General features: G+C 37.1%; 1 protein-coding gene across 6 annotated transcripts in view; it reads right to left on the bottom strand.

Annotated features, from left to right (window-relative positions):
- Positions 1 to 27420, bottom strand: part of PTK2 (protein tyrosine kinase 2) — a 434883-nt gene that overhangs the window by 274792 nt on the left and 132671 nt on the right. For all 6 annotated transcript variants that reach the window (XM_036741078.1, XM_036741072.1, XM_036741073.1 and 3 more), the window contains one exon: positions 7128 to 7354. In XM_036741078.1, coding sequence (XP_036596973.1) covers positions 7128 to 7322 — 195 coding nt within the window. In that variant the 5' untranslated portion in view covers positions 7323 to 7354. The remainder of the gene's footprint in view (positions 1 to 7127; positions 7355 to 27420) is intronic.

Raw genomic sequence — 27420 nt, 5'->3', positions numbered from 1 at the left:
ATAAAACAAGCTTTTCAGTATTCAAGGATATATATGTTTGACTAGGTTCAGAATTCTCTTTCTTGGCCTATCAATAAGAAGAAAGTCACCATTTACACCAAATATTTTCAGTAGCACTTTTTATGATAAAGAAATGGAAACAAAGTAGATGTCTATCAATCAGGGAATGGCTAAATAAATTATGTAACATAAATGTAATGGAATATTACTGTGCACTAAGAAATTATGTATATGATGAATTCAGAGAAGCATGAAAGTATTTATATGAACCAATACAGAGTAAAGTAAGTAGAACCAAAAAACAATATATACAGCAACTATAACAACATAAATGGAAAGAACAAACACATACCCCAAAATCAAAAGTGGATGTGACAAAATTATAAAGATCAAGCAGAACATAAATGAAGAGACATAACAAGATATCCTCAAATCACACCTTTATGAAAATGGAAGATCCATAAATGTTATACACTGTACTTTATGTAGACTTTTTTCAATGTATTGTCAATTGTACTTTATATTTTTCCCTCTTAGAAAATATAATGTGCTATATGAGATTGCTCTCTGGGAGAGGAGAGGGGAAGGAGAAGGATACTAGAGATAACTATGATAATGTAAAAAAAAGACATCAATAAAAACTTATCAATAAAATAATTCCTTTTCTTGGTTACTGGGATTAAGATGACATGGGCACTTTCTTATGATTTCCTTACTTTCCATTTTACTAACGAGTTCCTCTTTGTTGACAAAATTCAGCCTAAAGTAGTAGTTCCCTTTACTACTTCCTCTTCCATTAAAGAAACAAAACTATCACAAACCCTGGATTGGAAAAGACTTTACCAACCATCCAGTCCAGACTATACTTGACTAAGGACCTTTCTACATTACTGGTAAATGATCATACCACATACTTGAAAACTTCTAGTGAAAGAAAACCCACAACCTCCTCATGGTAATTTATTCCATTTTTAGTCAACTCTAATTGTTGTAACAGCCAGATGGTGCAGTAGAGTGCTGGGCCTAGAGTCTGGAAGCCTTGAGTTCAAATCCCACCTCAAGACACTAGCTGTGTGACCCTGGGCAAGTCATTTGACCTTTGTCTGCCTAAGTTTCCTCAACTGTAAAATAAGGATTATAATAACAGCACCAACCTCCCAGAGTTGTTGTGAAGATCAAACAAGATAATATTTTAAAGTACTAAGCAGACTATCTGGCACACAGTAGGCATTTTTTAATAACTGCTGGTTTCCTTCCTTCCTTCCTTCCTTTTTATTATCCTCTGCAGTTTATACCCTTTTGCTCCTTGTTTTGGCCTCTGGGTTCAAGAGGGCAAGTATAATTTCTCTCCCACATCATAAGCCTTCATATTTTTGAAGATGGCTATCATGTACTACACACCAATCATCTCTGTATTACCTATATCCAACTCCTTCAAAAAAATCCTTCTTAAGAGATGATCTCCAGGCCTTTCACTATCCTGGCCTCTTACTCTGAACAAGTTCTAGCTTGTCTGTCTTTCCTAAAATGCATTAATAATAATGATAATAATATCTAGCATTTATATAGCACCTTATGATTTGCCAAACACTTTACGAATGTAATCTCCCACGATCCTCACAACTCTGGGAGGAAGGTGCTATTATTATTCCAGATGCAGAAAAGGAGGCTGGGGAATGTGAAGTGCCTTGCCCAAGGCCACAGAGCTAGTCTGAGTCGGGATTTGCACTCAGGCCTTCTTGACTACAAATCTAGCATTCTACACATTGCATTGCAGGGCTCAACATAGTATTTCCAAAAGTTATCAGACCACTGCAAAATTCAGTTGGAAATATTGTATTAGATGGGTAAAACTATGAATCCGTATCATTATTGAGGCTTAAACACACATATTACATTGCTATAGTACTTATAATATTCAAATATTCTTTAGAAAATAGGGGGATTCCACCCAGGCATTGTTTGCCACATCTCTCTCTTATTAGACCTACCAAATAACTGACTTTCTTTACTCTAATAAAAAGAATCTACAAATACAAGATAAATTCTATCAAAAATGAATCAAGTTCAATACTCGAAAAGATCGAATGGGTATTGCCAAAGTTTTCAAGAGAACTTTAAGATGGGGTTAAAGGGGAATCTTTAGAAATCATTTACACCACCAACTGTTCACTGCTTCTATGCCAATTTTTATTATAAAATGATGATCTTCAAAATGAAGAAGAGATGAAAACAACATAAGTGGTACCAAATTCTAAGTTTCTTATTGAGGACTAGGTATACAATCTAGGTTTCCTCTGGAAGCATTAATTCTTCATTCACATGTATAACAGAAGAGAGTAAAAAGAATAAATGAGTTGTGGTGCCACTTGGCAGGCCATCCATCACATCTCAAGATAACCATCTAAGATAAGAAGCCAGCAAATATTCTGATTAACCATGTTAGTTTCTGATACCAAACCCATATCCCTCAGTAGTCAATTTCTTTCTGGAACTCTCCACAGCATACACTGGGTACAGAAGAAATAAAACAGGAAGGAATTAGAGTCAGAAGACTAGGCTTCAAATCACAACTATGACAAGTACTATGCTACCTTTGCCAAATCTGTTTAATTCTAAGCCCTAGTCTCCTGGCCTGTAAATGAGAGTAAGAATCCGCTACGTACCTCACAGGGCTCATATTGAACAAAAGATCACAGACTTTATACTACAAAGGCATTTGGGAACATCTAGTCCAACCCCTACATTTGACAGCTGAGGAAGAAAAAGTCAAAAGAGGTCAAATGACTTGACAACAATTACACAAGCAGCAGACCTTGAATTCAAGCCCAGGTCCTTTAAAGGAAAATTCAATCCAACTTCCACCGCACCAAATACCACTAAGAGGACTCATTTAGCTCAGATCATCAAGGATCATCTATACTGTGTACAAAGTGACCAGGTGGACTTTGAGGGGGATCTGCTCATTGCAGTGTACTGTTAATGGCAGAACAAGACAGACTGGGAGAGTGAAGGCCAAGTGGGCTATGCCGTACTTCTTTGAAACTCAGCTTTATTACTTGGATAGATTTGTGGTCTCATCAAGAGGAGCACAGCCTCTAGCCAGTGAAGATCACAACACCTCTTAAGACTTAATTCTTATGCATATCCTCCTATAAATTGTGCACAGAGAATCTATCCATGAAATTGAAGTTCTTTCACTGAGGTTTTGCATTTTTGCTGGTACAAGGGTAACGCTTTCTACTTCCAAAGTGCAATATGGCACACGGAGGCAGCTGGTGATGCAGGGGAGAGAGCACTGGGCTAGGAAGCAGGAAGATTCCTCTTCTTGAGTTCAAATCCAGCCTCGGACACTTACTAACTGTGTGACCTTGGGCAAATCACTTAACCTCTGACTGTTTTAGCTTCCTCAACTATAAAATAACAACATCTAACTCACGGTTATAGTGAGGATGCAATGAGCTAAAATTTATAAAGAGTGCTTAGCATTGTGAGAAATGATTATTTTTCTCTGGTATTTAAAAACTAATTATTGTATTAGGACAAAGGTTTTTCCCCTTTTCTACTTCCTCATCCAGAAATCAAATAGAACGGGAAATCTTTCTAAAAGACATACCCAGCCAGGATGTCTGAGATCTAATCAAAGACAGTAAAAGAAATTCTAAGTTTGGGCTAATGGGTGCATCCCTGATCATCATGTTTGCTCAGGTAGGTCTGGGGAAATGTGGCTCCTCCCTTTTGCCAGACAAGTGATATGAAATTGGTAAGTCTCTTTGACCAAGATTTGGGTGGTCCAAGTCACCTATCCCAAGACCCTCACTGTAATATTCATTTTCTCATTGTTAACCAATCAGAGTTGATTGACACCTTTCAAGAACACCTGGTCTTCAAAGGGCATATAAACTGGGAGCCCAACCACCATGAGGCATCTTTGGTCTGTGAGAGATGGCCAAATAACCATCTTTTCTTTAATAAACATTCTGGCCTCATTAATAAAATGATTAAATTACCCAGAAACTATGTCTCTAGAACCTTTTTAAATACCACATCACGGTGCCTGGCACATGGTAAGCAGTGTAAAAATGTTTAATCCACTTTCCCTTCTCAGATGAATAAACACCACCCATAAGTAGAGGTTTCCCCCCACTTCTACACATTCAATACAGAGCTGAGAGCAACGCTTCATCTGGGGCTTTGGTATAGCTTTCTTTCCAAAAAAAATATCAAGGATCTTTTATTTTCAGCAGTCATTCTATTCAATTTGTAGTGAGGGGCAGCCAAGATTTATGAACATAGCCATTTGTTAACAGATGCAACCAAAAAGCAAAACGATTTGTTTTGACATTCTTCGAAAAAAAAAAAAGGTAAAAATCTTTCCTCTCTTAAGTTAAATATAAATATATAGACTCAATAATGTTGATTTTTAGATTTTATGCAACACTTTTTTTTCTTTTTTATATAAATTTAGAATTAATGAGCTGGAGTTCCAAAAGGGAAGAACTAAATATTTAATATTAAAGAAGGCCTATAGTAGTTAGTAAATCAAAAGTTTTCATTAAGTGCCTACTACGTACAGGCACTGTGTTAAGCACTGAGGATACAAAGAAAGGTAAAAGACAGTCCCTGCCTTCAAGGTGCTCATAGTCTAATGGGGGAGACAACAAGCAAACAACTCTAAAAACAAGTCAAATACGAGTTACTTGGAGATAATCAACAGAGGAAAGAAACTAACATTAAGGGGGAATCGGGAAAGGCTTCACCACAGAAGATGGGATTTTAGCTGGGACTTAAATGAAACTAAGAGACAGAGATGCAGAGGGAGAATATTCCAGGCATAGGGAACAACTCATGAAAATGCTCAGTCTGAAGATGGAATGTCTTGTGTGAGAACAGTCAGGAAGTCAGTGTCACTAGATTACACAGTATTTGGTGGATACAAAGAAGACTGGAAAGGCAGGAAAAGGTGAGGTTATTAAGGGCTTTAAAAGCCAGAAAGAGGATTTTATAATCGATACTAGAGGTAACAGGAAGCCACTGGAGTCTACCAACATGGTCAGATCTTTGCTTTAGGAAGATCACTTTGACAGCTTGAGTGGAGGATGACCTGAAGTGGTGAGAGACTTGAGGCAGGAAGATCAACCAGCAAACTACTGCAATAGTCCAGGTATGAAGTGATGAAGGCCTGTAGCAGGGTGGTTACAGTGTCAGAGGAAAGAAGTGGGGTATATACGAGAAATGCTGCCAAGGTAAAAGCAATAAAAACTGACAACTGATTGGATATGACAGTGAAGATTCAGGGGTCGCAATAGGTTGTGAGCCTGGTTACTGGTAAGGCTGTGATAGCCTCAATAGTAAAGAGAAATAAAGTAGAGGGGAGGGTTTGGGGGAGAAAGGTAATCAGGCTAGTTTTGGACATGTTGAGTTTAAGATGTCTATAAGACATTTGGCTTGAGATATCATTTTCTGCTATAATTCTACATTCGTATCACATGAAAATCATGAATGTAGAAGTGTAAAATGAATGTTTTACCCAGAAGCTGGGTAAAAATACTACTGAAAATAAACATTATTATACAGATATCAATTTATTAATGCTTTATATTAAATATTTTTATTGAACTGATAAGACTGTGTTTCTATTGTATTCATAACGTCCTGCTACATATAACACTAAAACCCTTGTTAAAAATATAAAATTCACTAAGCTTACTGTTTTACAGTAGCGCCGATAAAATTTTTTTTTCTAGACAGCAAAGAAGTGCTTCACACAAAAATACTAGTTATGAAAAATATAAAGATCAAATTAACCATTACCTCATAACACAAAAGCCATGACCTACAAAGTAGCAGAGTAAGCACCAACTTGAATTGGAAGAGGGAATTTCCTCACCTGTAAGTTCCCTACAACATTGCAATGATAGGGGTTAGTCTCTACCCCCTTCCCCTTTATAGAGGAAAAGTGTCAATAACTTTGTTAGGACAATACACAAATTAATGTCATTTATTTTTATTTTAAAAATGCTAGAAAACTGGGAAATAATTTTTACAGGAAGTACTTCTGATAAAGGCCTCATTTCTCAAACATATAGAGAACTGAATCAAATTTATAACAATACAAATCAACTGATAAATGGTCAAAGGATATGAACAGGCAATTTTCAGAGGAAGAAAATAAAGCTATCTACAATCATATGAAAAAATGCTCTAAATCATTATTGATTAGAAAAATGCAAATTAAAGCACCTCACACCTATCAAATTGACTAATATGACAGAAAAGGAAAATTATAAATGTTGGAGAAGATGTGGGAAAATTGGAACACTAACGAAGTGTTGGTGGAGTAGTGAACTGATTCAACCATTCTGGAGAGCAATTTGGAGCACATCACCAGAAGGCAAAGGGCTATAAAACTGTGCATACCCTTTGATCCAGCAATACCACTACTAGGTCTATACCTCAAAGAGATCATAAAAAAAGAAAAAAGGATCTATATGTACAAAATATTTGTAGCAGCTCTTTTTGCGGTGGCAAAGAACTGGAAATTGAGGGAATGCCCATCAACTGGGGAATGCTGAACAAGGTGTGGTATTATGAATGCAATGGATTATTATTGTGCTATAAGAACTGATGAGCAGGCAGATTTCAGAAAAACCTGGAAAGATTTACATGAACTGACACTAAGTGAAACGAGCAGAACCAGGAGAACTCTGTACACAGTAATAGCAACACTGTGAGATGATCAACTATGACAGACTTAGCAGCAATACAATGATCCAAGACAATTCCAAAAGACTCATGATGGAAAATGCTAACCACATCCAGAGAAACAACTGATGGAGTCGGAATGCAGATTAAAGCATACTATTTTCACTTTGGTTTTTTTTTGGTTTCATTTTTTTTTCCTTTTGTTTTGTTTCTTTTTTCATAACTAATGACTTTCATAACAGCGACTAATGTGGAAATATGTTTAACATGATTGCACGTGTATAACCTATATTGGATTGTCTGTCATATTGGGAAGGGGAGGGAGGAAGAAAATTCTGGAACTCAAAATCTCATAAAAAATGAATTTTGCTTTGATTTTTTTGGCATTACATTCAATTTATCTGGTGGAAAATTTTACTTACCCTGACATCAGTGGCATCTCCATGCCTGATAATACTGGCCCATGTGGTTGGCTCACTACTATTTTCAAAATAATGAAAGACTTTTAATACTCGCTCCATTGCCCCAGGAGAACGCTCCATCCCAGTACTGAGGTGTGTCTTTGTACTTGAACTTGGGGCGTGATTCAAGTTTGGGTCAAGGTAAGCAGCTGCCATGGTTTTGCTAGATGCTAGGTATCTGTCATATTCTGCGGAAAGGGGAAATAAGAGAACACATAAAATCTAGGGCATTATGATTAAAATTCAATCATTTAAGTGAAATTCATGTGCAAGTACATATATAAAATCTGTCTTAGTGACTTCATTTTCTACTTTTAAAATATAACAGAAAAATAAGAAGTTGCTGATAGTATTAGGAGAGAGTAACAGAAATTAACACTAATTTCCAAAGGAAACCACTATAAGCAAAATCTTTATAAATATTTATAAAGATCAATGATCTTTTTTAATGGATATGGATTTCTGGACGAGAGCTTAAAATAAAGGAATGACTGGCTCTTGGCCATGTGTGGCATGTCCTAATATGGGTGCTAACACTAATTTGCCTACTATCATACATACTCAATCAAGAAGATTTTAGATTCAAAGTGATATGGGAGGGGTAAAAGAAAACCTCCTACATCAACTCCAAGATGAGATACCTTAAAGAGCAATCATATTTCAGGAAGAAGACTGGCAATAATAAGTTTACCCAGAAAATGCAACAAAGGAGTCAGAAACTAAAATCCAGGCAACAAAGGTGTACACAAAATTATAAAAAGTATAGGTAAAACCAAGATAAACTGAAGACCCTCATGCAAAGAGGGGAAAATGGACTTGGCAAGCATCACTGAAGATTAGTAGCATGGAATCCATGACTAAAATATGACCTTGGATATAACTTATTCAAAACAAACAGGACACCTAAAAATAAAAGTAAGAAAGGTGAGAGGTGGGAACAGTTCAGATATCCTTACAATCTTGATTCGGTCCACCTTTCAGGTTGGTGGGAATATTATTCCTCTTCATGTACTCTAAGTTGCAACCAAACTTGCCTATTTGCTGCTCATCTCATCTCCCCATGTATGTTTCTAACTAGGCCCAACCACAACCTTGCCCAAAACCAAAATGGAATTACTCCCATCTGTCTCCTTTGTTCCTCTTTGGTGCTGTGATTGGGTCCACTAAAAGTTTATGTTATATAATCTAAAAATGGGCCCTACTTCAGCAAGGCAAACATTTTTTACTCCCTAATAAATGACCTGTTATCTCATGCTTCATAACAGTTATCTTAAACCTTTTCTTCTTTTCTCATGCTTCCCAGAGAAGCCGGTTCTCTTGCACTCTCTTAGCTGAAGTCTTCATTCTGAAAGCTAACCCATTCTCCTCTTCTCCTCATCTCATATAACTCAGATGTTTTCTCCATACTCTCCCTTCCTTCATCACAGTCTCACATGAAGACATGGGTCCTCTCTCCTTACAAAAGCCAACTCCTCTCCAAGAACCCTTGATCCGATTCCCTTAAGGCTTCTCCAGCAGATTTTCCCCATTATCATTTCCATACTCTCTTCAATCTTTCCCACCTACTGGCTCCTTCCCAGATAAACATGTATCCCCCAACCTTAAAAAGGATGTTAACTGATATGATCAGCTATGTTCCTTTGTCATTCTTGCCCTTCAAGGATAAACTTTGTAAGAAAGAAATTTAGACACCCTAAGGGCCTCGGCTTCCTCCACTCTCATTCTCTTCTAAACCTTTGCATTCTAGCTTCCAACCTTATCATTCAACTAAATCTGATCTTTGCAAAGATGTATAAATGATATCATATAATTGCCAATTCTAAAGGCCTTTTCTCAATCCTCATCATCCTTGTAGCATTTGAAACTGTTAATTACTTTCTCCTTCCAGATATTCCTTTCTTCCTGTTTTTTAGTGCTCTGCTCTCCCTTAGTATTCCTTCTATCTGTTCAGCAGCTTCTTATCAGTCTCTTTTGCTGATCCTTCATCCATGTCATGCCCATGAACTGTGGGGATCCCTTTACAATTCTGTTCTTAGCATATCATACTCTACAATATCGTTAGCTTGATAATCTCATTAACTCCCTTGGGATCAGTTATCATCTCTAAGCAGAGGAATACCAGTTTTATAAATCCAGTCCTCATCTCTCTCTGAGCTATGGGAACACATCACCAGGAGCCTTTGGGACATCTGGAAATGGATAACAACAAAGAGGACTCACCATCTGCTGAATGCTATCATCCCTGTTTGTCAAAAAGAAACTAAGGCTCAGAAAAGTTGAATAAATTAACATACGTTCTCTATTTCCCACTCCAGTATATCCTCTACTCAAACTGCTGAATTGATCTTTTTTAAGCACAGGTCTGACCACATTACTCATCCCCCCAATCAAAAGCCTTGAGTTGTTCCCTATTACCTCCAAGATCAAATTTAAAATCTTCTGTTTGGCTCTTAAAGCCCTTTATAACCTAGCTACTTCCTAACTTTCCAGTCTTCTTATACCTTATATCCATCCCTTGTTGTTGTTCACGCTTCATTTTTGAAGAATACCAAATGACATCACGTAATGATGTCTTGACTTTCTTGTGAACTGGATTTAAGTGAGGCAGAGTTGCACAAATTTGTCACTGTCTCTTCTAGGGTCATAGAAGTCTAGTGACAAGACAAAAGTCAAGATGACTGGCAATGGCTCATAATGCAGTGGATGACTTCGATGTCTGACCAAGCTCTAAGTGCTCCACAAAGCTTGCTTCAGCTACCTTCATGGCTGTTGGAACAGACTGTTCTCATCCGCCCATTCCATAGAAGGAACTCTTCACATGCTTGGAATGGACATCCCCTTAACTCACCAAAAGGTTTGAGGCCCATCAGTTATCCTCAATCTGGTTTAGCTCCTCTGCAGAGATGGTTTTAGCAGGTTGTGATCAATGTACATGCTACAGCTTCTTGGAGCCACAGGTGAGAACTGGGTGAGTCAGGTAGACAGGAAAGGTGGATAAGCTGCTCTGAAAAGGATGTGGCAAGCCCTGACACCAGAAGTGCTAGTCCTCTCTGAATATCCCATTCACATCCTCCACCTCATCCCATCTATCCCACCCCCAACCCTGACCATCCTCTACCTACTCTGAAATCCAGTTACACTAGCTTCCTTACTTGTTCCCTGCACAAGATACTCCATATCTCCTTGCTCTTTGCATTTTCACAGATGTCCCCAATGCCTAGAATTCTCTCCTTGACAGTCATCAACTCCTGGTTTCCTTCAAGTCCCAATGAAAATCCTATCTTTGCTCATCCCCCTTAATGATCACGTCAGTTCTCTGTTGATTATCTCCAATTCATACACACACACACATGTGTACTCTTATTTGTACATAGTCATTTTCACGTTGTTTCCACCATTAGACTGTGAGCCTTGACAGCAGAGACTATTTTTTGCCTTTCTTTCATAGCATGCTCTTAATAAATGCTTGTTGACTTATTTTCAAAAGGGATCAAAATTTTCATTAGACAAGAAAGTATGCTTCTGCCCTTTACAAGAATTAAATAAGTTAGCCACTATATATGAATATCATACTATTCAAGTCTTCCTAGGTGAATTCCAGGCCTAGACTAAAAAAAATTATTGAAAAGATAAGTCACCTGCAAAGATTCTTTGCAGTTTAACTAAAGCTGAGGGTGAAAAGCAATCTAATAAACTAACCTAGATGCTTTATTATTGAAAGAAAAGGAAGCAAAAAAATTCATGAGAAAGGTTTGACCACAATAATAATGATGATGATGATGACTACTACTACTATCTCTAAAGTATTACTTTAAGATTTGTCAGGTAATTAAGGTTAAGCTAAATAAGGTTCTATAGCATTATTTTAAGGTTTACCAAATTTATTAAAGGCATTGTCATTTGACATAATGTCCATAATTAAACATATAGCATACTATTGTTATTATCCATATGGATATAGATGAAAACAAAAGAAGCTGAGAGAGGGTAAACAACTTTCTCAGGACCAATAAGATAGTAAATAGTAGGGGATGGATTTAAACACAAGTATTACTGACTCCATGTAAAGAACTTTATCCATTAGACCACACTGCCTCAACTAGAAAAAGGAATCCAATGATAAAAAATGCTATCCACCTCCAGAGAGAGAGAGAGAGAAAGAGAGAGAGATCTGATGAACTCAGACTGTAAATGGAAGGATGCTTTTTTACTTTTTTTTTGTTTTGGGTATGTATGTTTTCTTTTGCAACATGGAAATGTTTTGCATGTCTTCACATGTATAATCAATACCATATTGCTTGCCTTCTTGATGGCTGGGAAGGGAAGAAAGGAGGGAAAAAATTTGGAACTCAAAACTTTAAAAAATGAGTGTAAACAATTTTTTACATGCAATTGCAAAATAAAAAATAACAAGCCATGCTGTACTCTATTTCCTTTTGAATAGGGTGGCCACATTGATATGTTAGGGAAATTCTGTGGTTATAGTTTTCCTAGGTAAACTATAAAGAACATTTAAGTTTCTCATGTTAATCTTGGAGAAAATATGGAATGACGTAGAACAGGCAATGGAACTGTTGAATGATCATACTCAAAGCGCAGTCATAAATGGTTCATTGTCAACCTGGGAAAGCTCCAAAAGGTAGTACCCTAAGGATATGGCCACATTTTGTGCAATGTTTTTATCAATGATTTATTTAATACTATAGCATATTTGCCAAATTCACAGATAGTGACATAATGGTGAGAGAGATGACCAACATAGGTTTTCAGAGTCTGAGGCCAAAAAGACCTCGACAAGATAGAACACTAGACAGAAACAAAGTGACATTTACAGGAACAAAGTAAAGTCTTATACTTGAGTTTAAAATATCAATTTCATAGAAACAAGATGGAGAAGTTAAGAGTAGACAGAAGTTTATGTAAAAATTATCTGGGCATTTGAATGAACCTAAAATCCACTGTGATAGGGATAGAGACTGGACCAGTGATTTCACTGGTATGAGGTACTCCTGAATATGTGGTACCTTGTCTGCAACTCACTGTTTTATATAGTTATCTAAGGCAGCAATAAGTTAAATGAACTGCTCAGAGTTTACAAAACCACTGTATTAAAGGTAGAATTTGAACCCAAGGTATTCCTGACTCAGATCAGCTCTTTTTACCACATAACAACTGAAAGTAAACTAAAGCTGTAACAAGTTATGCAGTGTCTAAGACTAAGGAAAAGATAGTCTCACTGTAATACTACTCTCCTCCTGATAAGAACAAACATGGGTACCATGCTCATTTCTGGGTACCCCATTTAAGAGAGGACCCTGCCAAAAAAGGAGGAAATAAACGGCACAGGAACTTAAGGTAGTTAAAGCCCTCTAGGTCATGCCAAATGTGGATCAGCTGGAGGAAATGGAGATGCTTTGCTTGGAAAGAAGGGTTTGGGGCTGATCACAAAGAAGGATTATATCTCTTCTAATTGGCCACAGAGAGCAAAACAATCAGCAATAAGGAGAAGTTTAAGAGACAGAAATGTAGTCTGTGAACAGAACTGTACACAAATGAGATGGACTGCTTTGGGAGTTTCCTCTTCACTAGACTTCTTTAGGTCACGAATGGCCACCTGTTGTGTATATGCAGCAGAGATGCTTGTTTAGGTATAGGTACAGATTGGCTGTGAGAGTCCTTCCAACTCCGAGTTTCTGTAATTCTGTGTATAGTACCTAGCATTTATATAAAATGAGTTTTCAAAAAGATTTCAAGTCTGTTTATTACTTTGTTTTCTCTTTAAGAAAATCTGATCTCAACAAAAAATATCCGTACCTAATCCAGTTAACATTACTTCATGACTTCATTCATCTGTGTATTCTAAAACCTTAGGAGATGATCTTGATGTGTTATAGCTGAAAAACGTCATCTTTTGTGATGAATATTTCTGAAATCACTGCCCTAAACCTTGGATAACAAAGAGTATATAATTGTGCCTATAATCAAAGTATTTTCACTCTGGAGAGGACCAAAGATTATTTACTGCTGGTGCAGGCATTAAGAACCCCATGTTACACAACACAATAGGTATTAAGGTAAAACTCAAGGGTAGTAATGACAGGGCCATATCCGGAAGTTCAGAAAGACCAAGGAATATTCTTTTCCATTATATGACATACATACCTGGGCTTGACTGATGGGCTTGATTGTGGCAACTGTAGACCTGAGGCCCACAATAACTATAACACACTCAAAAAATAATAAACTGGTTACCATATTTTTCAGGGCCTAATCATTCAAATCTATAACAAAAAAAATTTAGATGCCAGTCAGATTTAAAAGGAGGAAGGTAGACTAGGTAACTTCTAAGGATCCTTCCAACTCTGATATTCAATTGCTGATGTTTCCAATTCTAATTATCTCTCTCTCTCTCAGACAGAGACACAGACACACAGACACAGAGACACACAATTTTTCTTCTACTCTGGCTTCAGACACATACTAGCTGGGTGACCCTAGGCAAATCACTGAACCCTGTTTGACTCAGTTTCCTCATCTGTAAAATGAGCTGGATAAGGAAATGGCAAAGCACTCCAGAATCTTTTGTCAAGAAAAACCCAAAAGGGGTTATGAAGAATTGGACATGACTGAAAATAACTACACAATAACAAAAAATTTTCTTCTACTACAAACTTATACTGTAACTTTTGGCCTCTCTGTACCTGCTCAGGGCACAAGAAGTTAATTTTCACTAATCTATTTCTTTGGAAACAATTCATTCTTTCTGTCGTAGTTATGTGATGGAGCCACTGCAATGCTCAAAAACCTTAAATGGCTCTTCACTGTTGACGAATTAAATTCCAAAGCCCAATTGTTTGACCTCCACAAACTGGCTACAATTCACCTTTTTCAGTCTGTCCTCACCAAACCTAGAATCATGCTAAACCAAATACTTGCTTGCACCTTCTCCAAACACACCTCATGTGAATTTCCCATTTCTGTTTCAGTTCACAAAATTATTCAGTCATAAATTGTCAGAGTGGGATAACACAGAGATCACATATTCCAAGCCTGTCATTCATCTATGGAAATGGAACCCTGGAGAGGTATTTTGCTCAAGACTCAAGTGAAAGAACAGAACCAGGATGGGAATCCAGGTCAGGTATAATATAAAATTAGGGTGCACTTTTTACTCCACTGGATTGCGTAGAGTTGGAATGTTTTTTCAGCCCCCCCCCATTTTCTAGCTGTTAATATTTTTGAAATAAGGACTTAAAAGAAACTTATTTCATTTAAGCATTCTCTGATCCTCCACAGCTTGCCACCCCACCCCCCAACCAAGAAACAGGTCAGACTGGCCTAACTTTATTTCACAGCACTTTGTTCCTATGTTATTGTGAACTTATGTTCAAATGTGTCATGATGTAAGGAGAACCTATTCTATATTTCATTTCTGTATTAATCTTTATTTTTATCTCTATTAATCTTTGTATCTCCCTTGGCACCTATCACAGTGTACGACAGAGTAGACACTTAGTAAATATTCATTGAATGAAATAAGTTTCTACCTACTCAATGACTATTTAAATCATTAAGGAAAAAATAGCAACACACATCTCTGAATACATAAGACTATTTCTCTTTCATGACAGAACATGGGCAGAACAAAATAACTTTCAGTTATTCTTATCTTATTTTGCTACATTTATGTTAATCCATTTGTTTCAATGTTTTAAAAGAATATGGCTGAAGTTTATCTCTTTGTGGATCTCTTCTCCAATAAACACTGCAAAGAATGCCAGGATAACCTTTCCTGGGTAGAATACTTTTAGAAACCAGTCAAGATAATACCACAAAGCTACAGTTTTGACTGCGTGAACAATGAAAAAGTCACATTTTTTTAACAGCATATAATCTTCAAGCAATTTGGGAGTCAAAGCATTTAAATAATAGATGAGATCATGACAACAAGGTTCTAAAAATCAAATCTAGTATCAAAAATATACTGTTACAGTAATTGCAACAGAAAACATAAATATATATTTACACACATATGCATACTGGTCCAAATAAACATTTACAAGAAAATAAAGTTGCCAAGGAAAGCCAACAATTTTATCTACCACATTCCGAGCACGAAAACAAAAAACAATTCTTCTATCGTGTCATAATGACGAAACATGTAATTTGTGGGGTACTATCTAACCATTTCCAGGGACAGCAGGTGGTAATCAATTTAAAAGCCTTCAGCTGTAGAGAACATCCTTACAAACTACAATATAGCTCATTACTATCCACACCTGTTTATCAAAATTTTTATACAGCACAGCCCAAAATAACCCATTCAAATTCAGAGAAGCATAGATGATAGCACTAAAATGCAGGCCTGAAAGTCTTATATCAGTGTATATTTTAACAAAGCCTTATAATGAAAGACTTCACTTAAAGTTTCAGTAGGCAACCAGAAATTCAACAGCTTTTAATTAGTATTTGTTAAAATATGTAAATGAGGTAAGGGCCAAAAGAATACTGAAACTAATTTTAAATGAAGAGAATAAGAAGACACAGGAATTCTTTTTTCCTAAGAATACTGAGGATTTTTCTATGGCTTAATGACTCCAATGTCTACCCCAAGAAGGCAGGATTGCCTACTTTGTGGCAATATAGTTTCTGATAACCGTTAAACAGTAGCCATATATCCCACCTTGCTTACCATTTTATTTTTTAAATCTTTTGGGGAGACAAGTTGTCAGTGTGGCAGAAAAGCAAGTCTAGTACAATTTTCATGACTCCCACACCAAGAAATGGCATTTCCAAACTTGAACTCTTAAAAGCTCATTTTCAACAGCCTACTCCATATCATATAGGTATTCTATGGATATCTTAAATTGGTTTTTGTGACATTCTTCTCTCTTGATTGTTATCTAATCTGTCTGAATATTTCTCAGTCTCCTGAGACAGTTTGTCTTCCACATCACATCTCCTAAATGTGGGCATACATCAAGGCTCTGTCTTGGACCATCTTCTATTTTCTCTATACACACACTATCTCACATGATGATTTCATTAGTTTCCATACATCATATTATCATCTCCAGGCAGATTATTTCCAAATCCATATACCCAGCCCTCTTCTCTTTCTTGAGCTCTAATCCCAGATAAAATCCAACTGCCTGTTTGATGTTTCAAACTCTATGTTCTTTAATCTCAAACTAATCATTTTAAAAATTAAAATGATTTTCCTTCTCTCCTAAACCATCTCCCCAAAACTTTCCTGTTAAAAAAGCATGGTTTCAGTCACTCACACTCAACACCTTGCCATTATCCTGGACTCCTCATCCTCCTTCACTCCACATATCTTTTTTTTATGGTTTTTTGTTTGTTTGTTTGTTTGAAGGGGAGAAGGCAGGGCAATAGGGGTCAAGTGACTTGCCCAAGGTCACACAGCTAGTGTGTCAAGTGTCTGAGGCCAGATTTGAACTCAGGTCATCCTGACTCCAGGGCTGGTGCTCCACTCACTGCGCCACCTAGCTGCCCCCACTCCACATATCTAATCAATTACCAAATAATTTCATTTACTCCTCCATAATACCTCTCACATTGGTCTCCTCACCATTCAGACAGCTGCACTCCCTAATTCAGACCCTTAGCAACTCAAGGTGTCAGGGGTCAGTGAAAACAAACAAAAATCCACTTGTGTTAAGAATCAAGTCATAGGATAACAGTATGGAAAATGTTTTTATTTTGAGGGAAAAGAGAGAAAGAAAGCAAAGGCAAAGAGTTAAGAAAATTCTAAGATAATGGATTTTTTAAAGAATATACAATAATTCATAAAAGAAATTAAAACAGGAAGAATTTCCACAATTTTCATTTAACTAATAAAAGGTTCAATTCCATATTTATATAATCAGCTATATCAGATGACATGTTCCTTCAAATTAATGAATTTAAACACTAAACTATGATAAAATGAAAATAATATTCTTCCCTGTCACACTTTTTCTGAATGCTTTCTATTGATTTCAATAGCAAAGACTATGGCCACACTATTATTATAAGGGTATTATAAATTTTGACTTTACATTTCTTCTGCAAAAAAGAAAAATGTTGAGATTAAATGTCCCTTATCAATTTTATTATGATGTAAGATGGAAACTGTTAAGCATGAATAGAAATATCTCTTTAGTACACGTATGTCTACAATACTCCAATGCAGCTTAGATTTCATTAATGTATTTCCTAAAGAGATGAAGTTGCAACCCACCCATATCTGTCCATCTTGTGTGACTCTCATTTACATGCTCCCTAAATTCACAAAAAAGGAATCCAACCAATAAGCCTGAGGTTTTTCTTAATTTCTCTTGACACCACGATACGAATGGAGCATGTGAACTATCTATTCATTATTTATCCATGCTATTTATTTGTGACCAGCCTATCTAATTCTATTGTGTAATTCTCTGATAACAAGCTTGGCATAGCAATTGTGTAATTTCTTCTCTGAAATGTGTGGAAGCTTGTTCATGCCCACCCAAGAATTTCTCCACATCTCTTTAGGTGATACTCAACTTCAGTTCTTCAGGGACTATAAAATGTTCCATGGACTTCAACTGCTATCATCAGAACACTGGTATTAAAAAAAGATGAATATTAGCTTCAAGGATAAATTAGGAGTCATTTAAAGAGGTCTACAAACTCCTCAAAGCAACCTAACCTGCTCTCCTATACAATTCTGGTCCCAGTTCATTATCTACTGACCACTGAAATATGAAAAAGATCTTTTTGCCATCAAGCCAGAGGGTTGCTATCATGAAGAACACTGTTCTTGTTGAAAGGCAAAGCAAACGATGGACACCGAACTTGAAGATGTTGTTGGTTATCTCCAACATAACATGTCCAAAAGCAGCCTCCTAATGCCCACCTCCAAGTCCATCCCTCTATCCAACTCTTCTGTTTCTATCTGAGTGTCACGATCCTTTTACGATCACCCAAGTTCATAACCTTGTAGTAATCCTTTACCCTCACCACCAGCATCAATCAGTTGTCAAGTGTTGGTTCTATCCACTCATAGCCATTCACCTAACTAAGCCCTAATCGGCTCAGGACCAGTCTAGTGCAATAACCTCTTAGGCTCCTGGATTCCCTTCTTTCCATCTCCCACGCAGCTATTAATCAATATTCCCCGAACGCAGATAGGATCATGTCATTCCCCTACTCAAAAATCTTCACTGACCTCATTGCCTCTAGAATAAAATTAGACATCCTTGGTCTAGCACAGAGGTGGGGAACCTGCAGCCTTGAGGTCACATGTGGCCCTCAAGATTGTCAAGTGTGGCCCTTTCACCAAATCCAAATTTCACAGAACAAATCTTGTGATTCACAGAACAAAATTTGACAGTTTTGACTACATAAAATTGAAAAGTTTATGCATAAGCAAACTCAGCTAAAATTAGAAGAAGCAGGAAACTGGGGAAAAAATCTGCAATGTTTCTCTGATAATCTCTTTTCTAAGATAAATAAGGAACTTATGAATATTTATAAGAATAAGAGCCATTCCCCAATTGATAAATGACCAAAGAATATAAATAGACAGTTTTTAGAGGGAGAAATCCAAGTTCTTAACAGTAAAAAATGCTCAAAATCATTAATATTAGAGAAATGATTAAAACAACTCTGAGATACACTTCCTACTCATAATACTGGCAAAGATGACCAAAAAAAGGAAAATGACAAATGCTAAAGGTGCTAAGAGGAAACAGGTATATTAATGCACTGCTGGTGAAATTGTTCGCTAGTCTAGCCATTCTAGAAAGGAATGTGACACTATGCCCACAAGGCTATTAACTGTGCATACTCTTTAAACTAGTCATACCAATACTAGGTTTTCTCCCCCAAAGGCAATAAAAGAAAGAGGAAAATGATGCAAATATACAAAAATATCCATGGTAGCTGTTTTTATGGTGGCAAAGAACTGGAAAACTGAAGGGCTATCCATCAATTGAAGAATGGCTGAACTTATGGCACATGAGTACGATAGAACAGGGCTGTCCAAAATATGGCCCGTGAGCAGCATGCAGCCCGCAGTACAATTTTATGTGGCCTTCCCATGGGTTTTAATTTTCACGAGCGAAAAAATAAAATAATAATTTTTGTGGAATGCATATTAGATTTTTAAATTTCATCACTAATAATCTCATTGACGTTAATTTTCTTTGGTGTTTTTAAGCAGTATTACGGATGGAACATATTGCATGGAATTTTCAATTAATCTCTGGAATGCGTTCCATCTGTAGGATGCAGACTAGTCAGTATGCACCTACCTTTATACTGCTGTGTTGTCGCTTTGTTGTTTTGTGTTTGCTTTCGTTGATATTGATGTCATATTGATGACGCGCGTTCCCTCACTTTCTATAAGTATACTGTATTTTTTATTCTGGGTGCAGGCCTTGAATAATTATTTTATTTTAATGTGGCCCTAAGATAACCTAAGGTTGGACAGCATTGTGATAGAATATCACTGTGCTTTTTGAAATGATGTTTCAAAGAAACCTGGGAAGACTTGTACAAACTGATGCAATGAGCAATGAGGAGAACCAGAACAATTTATACAACAGCAATATGGTTAAAAAACAAACACCTTTGAAAGACTTATAAGGAACTCTGATCAACACAATGACTAACCACAATTCCAGAAGACTCATGATGAAATAAACTGCACATCTCCAGACAGAAAGGTGATGGCCTCAGAGTACAGATTGTATTCTACGATGGTTTTTGTTTGGGGGCTTTTCTGATGGGGTGAGAGAGGGAAAGGAAACATGACTATACAAGTTTCTAACTGGTTTTGTTTTTCTTACTTTCTCAGTGGGGTTGGAGATAGAGGGTGAGGGAAGAATTAGGCCCTAAAAGTAAAATTGAAAAATAAAGTAAAATAAAATTTAAAAATATAACAAAAACATATCAAATAATAGAGAATTTGTATAAAACCATCTCAAAAAGACATCGAACAAACCATAAATGAACTCCCAAAGAAAAAAAATCTGAAGACTAAATGGATTTATAAGCAAATTCCATTTAAAAAAACACCAACCGGATTGTAGTGTTTCACAAATGCTTACAAAAACAGCAAAAGAAGAGACCCTACCACATTTCTTCTATTGTCTTGATATAAGGACAGTCAAAATAGAGAATGAACACTATGGACCAAAGTACTTAATAAACATTAGTGCCAGAGCTTTTTTAAAAAAAATATTAACAAAGAGGCTACAACATATCACAAAGATTATACATACCAAGAACATAGGGTTGGTTAAATGTTAGGAAAACTATCAACATAATATACCATATTATAACAAGAACAATGAAAATTATATGATTGTAGCAAAGATGTTCATTATCACCATCACTATTTGATATATTGCTAGAATGACAGCTATAGTGATAAAACAAGAAAAAGACATTGAGGGAATAAACATGCAAAAAGGAAACAAAAACTGAGTTTTGAAAATGTATGGAGGTTTTCATGTTGGATTCTAAAGAGTCATCTAAAAATTAATTAAAATAATTAGCAACTTCACCAAAGTTTCAAGATAGAAAATAAACCTAAGTAGGGGTGATGCAGCCCAGGCCAGAAACAGATTAGGTCAAAGCTTCTTTGGGAATCTGCAGTGAAGGTGGTTTGCTTACAAATGGTCCTTGGACTTTCATTCAGCCTCCAAACAAAAATTACTGAACTCTACCACTGCCAGATTTTACATCCCAAGGAGATCAAAGAAAGAGGAAAAAGGACTAAATGTAAAAATATTTATAGCACTCTTTTTGTGGTGGCAAAGAACTAAAAATGAAGGGCTTGTCCATCAACTGGGGTATAACTGAACAAAGTGAAATGGAATGGAATAGAATAAATACACACACACACATGTTTTAGGCACTGTGCTGAGCACTTTCTACAAATATTATCTCATTTAATCCTCACATATAGAATATATAGAATAGAACATAGAATGTAGAATACTGAGGAAGGTGGGTTTTGTTTTCCTTAATATAATCCATCAAGCTCCCATTTTATAAAGGAGTAAACTAAGGCAGAGTTAAGTGACCCACTAGCTAATAAGTGTGGGAGTTTAAACTCAGGTTTCCTGATTCCAAGCCCAGTGCTCTATCCATTGGACCACTGGCTGCTTCTCTCTTACCCATGCTGCACTATAGCCAAAGCAGCCTAGTTGTTACATCCCAAGATGACATTCCATTTCCTATGCCATTTCTCAGGCCATCTCCCATTTTCCCAAGTGAACACTCTTCCCTCTTCTACCTCTCAGGACATCTAGCTCTCTTCAGTGCTCAAGTCAAGTATCTTCTCTTTCCAGAATCTCCTGACTCCCCTCTAAATAACTGTCTGTATCATCTTGTATTTACTTATCTATAAAGATGCTATATGTAGCTCTTACATTTGTATCCCCAATGCCAAGCACACTGCCTATAACAGTTGACATTTACTAAATGCTTGTTGATTAACTGCCAGGAAGGAGGGTTTAAGGCACCAAATAAGAACATGTTCTGGTGTAGAATACTGAGGAAGGTGGGTTTTGTTTTCCTTAATATAAGCTGAATGACTTTTTCAGGAGTGTTCTTTTAAACTGATGGCATTGTTTCGCTTTCCCCCAACTTGACATTGATGCTCTATAAAGTGGATATTATTTTATCACAAAGTGGCAGCTTATTATGCAAAGAGCACTAGACTTAGAGCCATAAGACACTTTCTAGCCATGTGACTTGGCAAAGCCACAACCTCTCAGCCTCACCTTCCAAGGCTGGAGTAAGGCAGCTATTAAACCTATAGAAAGGTCAGCTACTGCTAAATTACCATATATCAATGTTAAGGAATACTACTATGACGTAAGAAATGGTGAAAGAGATAGTTTCAGAGAAACATGGGAAGATTTATATGAACTGATACAGAGCCAAGAGAGCAGAAGTGGGAAAACAGGCTGGCTTGACAGTGCTCACAGCAGTATAGCCTAGGTGCCCAAGGGCTTCCAGGTCCCAGTGATTTTTCCTAAAGTGCAGATTAAATAATACTGAATAAACTCCAGTGGCACCCTGTTGCCTCCAGAAGTCCTTCTTAACCTACTCTCCCCACCCCGACATTTCCTTATACCCCACCAACAACATACTCTTAGATCTAGTGACATTGGCCTCTTTACTTTTCTGAGACACTCCATCTCTTGATTGAGAGAGTTCCTCTAGCTGTCCCTAGCCTAGAATGTTTTCCCTCTTCATCTCTATTCGCTTCCTTCAAGTCTCAACTAAAACTGCACCTTCTATAGGAAGCCTCTACCAAGTCTTCTTAATTCTAATGCATTCTCTCTTTTAATTATTTCTTATTTATCCTGTATGTAGCTTGTTTGTACATATCTATTTACTTGCTGTCACAACCATTAGACTGTGCCCTTGAGGTCAAGGATAATCTTTTGCCTTTCTTTGTATCCCCAGCCCTTTGCATAGTGCCAGGTATATAACAAGTGCTCATTAAATGATTATTGACTGAGTGACAGGCCTCTAGAACTCTGTTCTGAGAAATCAGAGAATGAAAACCCTGAACCTAGCACTCAGTATCTCAAAAGTCCAAGGGTCTAGGCCCCCACGAGGTGATGTCAGCACTGGGACCCAGGGCAAGTCCACCATACCCAAACAAAAGCACTTTAGGGTAAAGGGGCAGGCCCTGGCACAAGGATCATTTTCAGAAACTAAAGCTGGAAAAACAAGTAAATCAAGGACACTGACCAATATAAAAAAAAAATTATTGTAATGCTAGAGATCCTCACCTTCCCTCCATCCCCCACTCCCCAAAAAACAGCCTAGAAGGAGAGGAAGTAATTCTGTAACAATTGCAAGCACACATACAAGGGGCAATGGGGAATGAATTTTCCCTAAGTACTACACGAATACCTGGGAAAAAAGAGGAATTTTTTTTTTAATGAAGTAAGAGCTCTGGAGTAAAAGAGTAGGAAGATAGTAAGCAGCTTAGAAGAGAAAGTGCTGACCTAACCTAAACAATGGATTCACTAAAAAAAAAAATAGAACAGACCAAACAGAAATCTATGACTGACACATCGCAGCAAAAATAAGAACAAAATCAAAAGACAAAAACAGAAGATAATTTAAGATATCTGATGTCAAAAACAATTTATCCGGAAAAGAGATAAAGGATAGATAAATCACTGGACTTCCTAGGAACCATGAATCTACACATGCACATGCGCACACACGCGTGCACACACACACACACACACACATACTCTTTCTTGCTTTCTTTTTTTTGTCTCCCCCCACCCCATCTCTCTCTCTCTCCTGAATACTACATTTCAAGAAATCATAAATGAAACCTGTTCAGATATATTAGAATCAGGGCAAAGAAAAAAATAAAAATTCACCAATCACCCCCTGAAAGATACTCCAAAAAGGAAAAGTCCTGCAAGCCTAATAGTAAAAACCCAAAGCTCCCACGACAAAAGGAAAAATACTACAAACATGCATTAAGAAGAAATTCAAGTATCAAAGAGCTGTAGTCAGGATCACACAAGACCTGGAACCTCTAATAAAAATGAGAAGAAATCTTTGGATACAATATTCTAAAAGGAAAAAGATAATAGTTTTATAACCAAGAATAATTTAATTTACCCCAAAAGCTGAGTAAATTCCTACAGGGTAAAAAAATCCTTTATTAAAATAGAGGATTTTGGGAGCCAAGATGGGGAGTAGAAGCAGGGACCTGATTGAGCTCTCCCCCCAAACCCCTCGAAATATCTGTAAAAAATGACTCTAAACAAATTCTAGAGCAGCAGAAGCCACAAAATGACAGGGTGAATAAGATTTCCAGCCCAATATAATCTGGAAGGCTGACAGGAAGGATCTATTACATTGTGCTCAGAGTGGAGTGCAGCCCAGCCTGGGCTGTGTGACAGGACTGGAGCAGGCCTCAGGGCACTGAATCACTGGCAGCTGTGGCAGTTTCCAGATTTCTCGACCCCCAAACACTAAAGACAGCTTCAAAGGTCGGTGGGAAAGCTCTCTTACCTAGGTGAGAGAGGAGCTTGGTCAGGCCACAGCTCCAACCCCAACCCCAGGGCAGCGGCTGCTTCAGGAGCTTTCACCCTACAGATGGTGGGAGAACCGAGAGGCTGATCTGGGTCTCAATCTTGGGTGACGGTCCTGGGGTGAGAAGGAGTGCTGGCATGGCAGAGCTGGTGGTACCTGTAGAGAGGGAACCCTCCTTGCAGTTCCAGGACAGAAAAGAGTCCTTGTGTTTGCTCATGGACCGGAGTGCAGGCTGGGAGAGTAGTAAACTCTTTTGATCATGCCACTTTGGAGGAACTGAGGATTTACAGGTCCCAAGAGATATGTCTGAAAACAGCTGCACAAAACCCCTGAAACTTGGGGCAATACACTCTCCACTTAACAAAGAGCTCAAAAGTCAAATAATTGGCTGCGAAAATGAGCAAACAGGGGAAAAAGAATAAGACTATAGAAGGTTATTTTCTTGGTGAAAAGACGTTTTCTTACACACTTGGTGACGAGGACGATCAAGGCATGCAGCCAGAGGAAGATAAGTTCAAGGCTCCTACATCCAAAGCCTCCAAGAAAAATGTAAAATGGTCTCAGGCTATGGAAGAGCTCAAAAAGGATTTGGAAAAGCAAGTAAGCAAAGCAGAGGAAAAACTGGGAAGAGAAATGAAAGTGATGCAAGAAAATCATGAAAAACAAGTCAATGACTTGCTAAAGGAGACCTCAAAAAATGCTGAAGAAAATAACACCTTTAAAAACAGACTACTCCAAATGGCAAAAGAGGTCCAAAAAGCCATTGAGGAGAAGAATGCTTTGAAAAGCAGAATTAGCCAAATAGAAAAGGAGGTTCAAAAACTCATTGAAGAAAATAATTCCTTAAAAAATTGGAATGGAGCAAATGGAAGCTAATGACTTTATGAGAAATCAAGAAATTATAAAATAAAACCAAAAGAATGAAAAAAAAATAGAAGACAATGTGAAATAATATCTCATTGGAAAAACAACTGACCTGGAAAACAGATCCAAGAGAGATAATTTAAAAATTACTGGACTACCTGAACACCATGACCAAAAAAAGAGCCTAGATATCACCTTTCAAGAAATTATCAAGGAAAACCACCCTAATATTCTAGAACCAGAGGGTAAAATAGAAATGGAAAGAATCCACCAATCACCTCCTGCAAGAGATCTCAAAAGAAAAACTCCTAAATGACTTTATGAGAAATCGAGAAATTATAAAATAAAACCAAAAGAATGAAAAAAAAATAGAAGACAATGTGAAATAATATCTCATTGGAAAAATAACTGACCTAGAAAACAGATCCAAGAGAGATAATTTGGACTACCTGAAAACCATGACCAAAAAAAGAGCCTAGATACCACCTTTCAAGAAATTATCAAGGAAAACCGCCCTGATATTCTAGAACCAGAGGGTAAAATAGAAATGGAAAGAATCCACCAATCACCTCCTGCAAGAGATCTCAAAAAAAAAAAAAACTCCTAGGAATATTGTAGCCAAATTCCTGAGTTCCCAGGTCAAGGAGTAAATATTACAAGCGGCCAGAAAGAAACAATTCAAGTATTGTGGAAACACAATCAGGATAACACAAGATTTAGCAGCTTCTACTCTAAGAATCAGAGAGCTTGGAATGGGATATTCCAGAGGTCAGAAGAGCTAGAATTAAAACCAAGAATCACCTACCCAGCAAAACTGAGTATAATATTTCAGGCAAAAAAATGGAATTTCAATGAAATAGAGGACTTCCAAGCATTGTTGTTGAAAATACCAGAGCTGAATAGAAAATCTGACTTTCAAATACAAGAATCAAAAGAACCAAAAAAAGGCAAATAGGAAAGAGAAGCCATAAGGGACTTATTAAAGTTGAACTGTTTACATTCCTACATGGAAAGATGATATTTGTAGCTCAAGAGACCTTTCTCAATATTAGGGTAGAGGGTGTATGTGCGTGTGTATATTATATATACATACATGTGTGTATATATATATATATAAAATATAAATACATGTATATAGTGTGTGTATGAGTATATGTATATGTGTACATATAGGTGTGTGTATGTATGTATATATGCATGTGTATATGTGCGCATGTACATATTGTGTAGATATGTAGACAGAGGGCACAGGGTGAGCTGAATATGAAGGGATGATATCTAAGAAAGAGAAAGGTAGAATGTAGTAAATCATCTCACATAAAAGAGGCAAGAAAGAGCTTTTACAATGGAGGGGAAGAGTGGGGAGGTGACAGCAAATAAGTGAGCCTTATTCTCATCAGATTTGGCTTAAGAAGGCAATAACATACACACTCAATTGGGTATGGAAATCTATCTTACCCTACAGTTAAGCAGGGGGGAAGAGGATAAGAAAGGGGGAGATAACAGAAGGGACCACAGATTGGGGAGAATGGCAATCAGAAGCAAACACTTTTGTGGAGAGACAGGTCAAAGGAGAAAATAGAATAACTGGAGGGCAGGACAGGTTAGAGGGAAATATAGTTGCTCTTTTCACAACATGACTGTCATGGAAGTGTTTTGCATGACTACACATGTATAACCTATATCAAAGTGTTTGCTGTCTCAATGAGGGTGGGTGAGGAGGGAGGATGAGAGAGAATGTAGAACTCAAGTCTTTAAAAATGAATGTTAAAAATTGTTTTTACATGCAACTGGGAAATAAGATATACAGGCAATGGGGTATAGAAATCTATCACCTTACAGGAAAACATAAGGGAAAGTGATAAGAGAAGGGGTGGGGGGTAATAGAAGGGAAGGCAGATCGGAGGAAGGGGTAATCAAAATGCACACTGTCCTGGAGGAGAGAGATGAGGAGAAAATTTGGAATTCAGAATCTTGTGGAAGTGAGTGTTGAAAACTGAAAATAAATAAATTTATATAAAAAGACGACTTTTTAAAAAAAATCTATTTTATTTTCGTTTAGCATTTACGATGAAAATACCAGAGTAAGGACTCTGAAATACAAAAACAAAAGTCCAAAGAAACTTAGTTAGAAAGGTAAATTTATTTGAACAATTGGGGGATGTAATTATACAGGGCCAACATTCTAACAGGGGGAGAAGAAATAAATCCTCTTTGAGAATCTTGATTTCTTCGAAGGATATCAAGGGAGTAAAATTATTTAAAAGTAGAGGACCAGGGATAGGTTGGTTCTATTCTGAGGGTTTTGAGAGGG

This window comes from Trichosurus vulpecula, chromosome 1 (genome assembly GCF_011100635.1).
Source record: "Trichosurus vulpecula isolate mTriVul1 chromosome 1, mTriVul1.pri, whole genome shotgun sequence".
In the NCBI taxonomy this organism is placed as follows: Eukaryota; Metazoa; Chordata; class Mammalia; order Diprotodontia; family Phalangeridae; genus Trichosurus; species Trichosurus vulpecula.
Note: the sequence above shows the minus strand (reverse complement) of the source record. Positions and strands in the feature narration are given on the sequence as shown.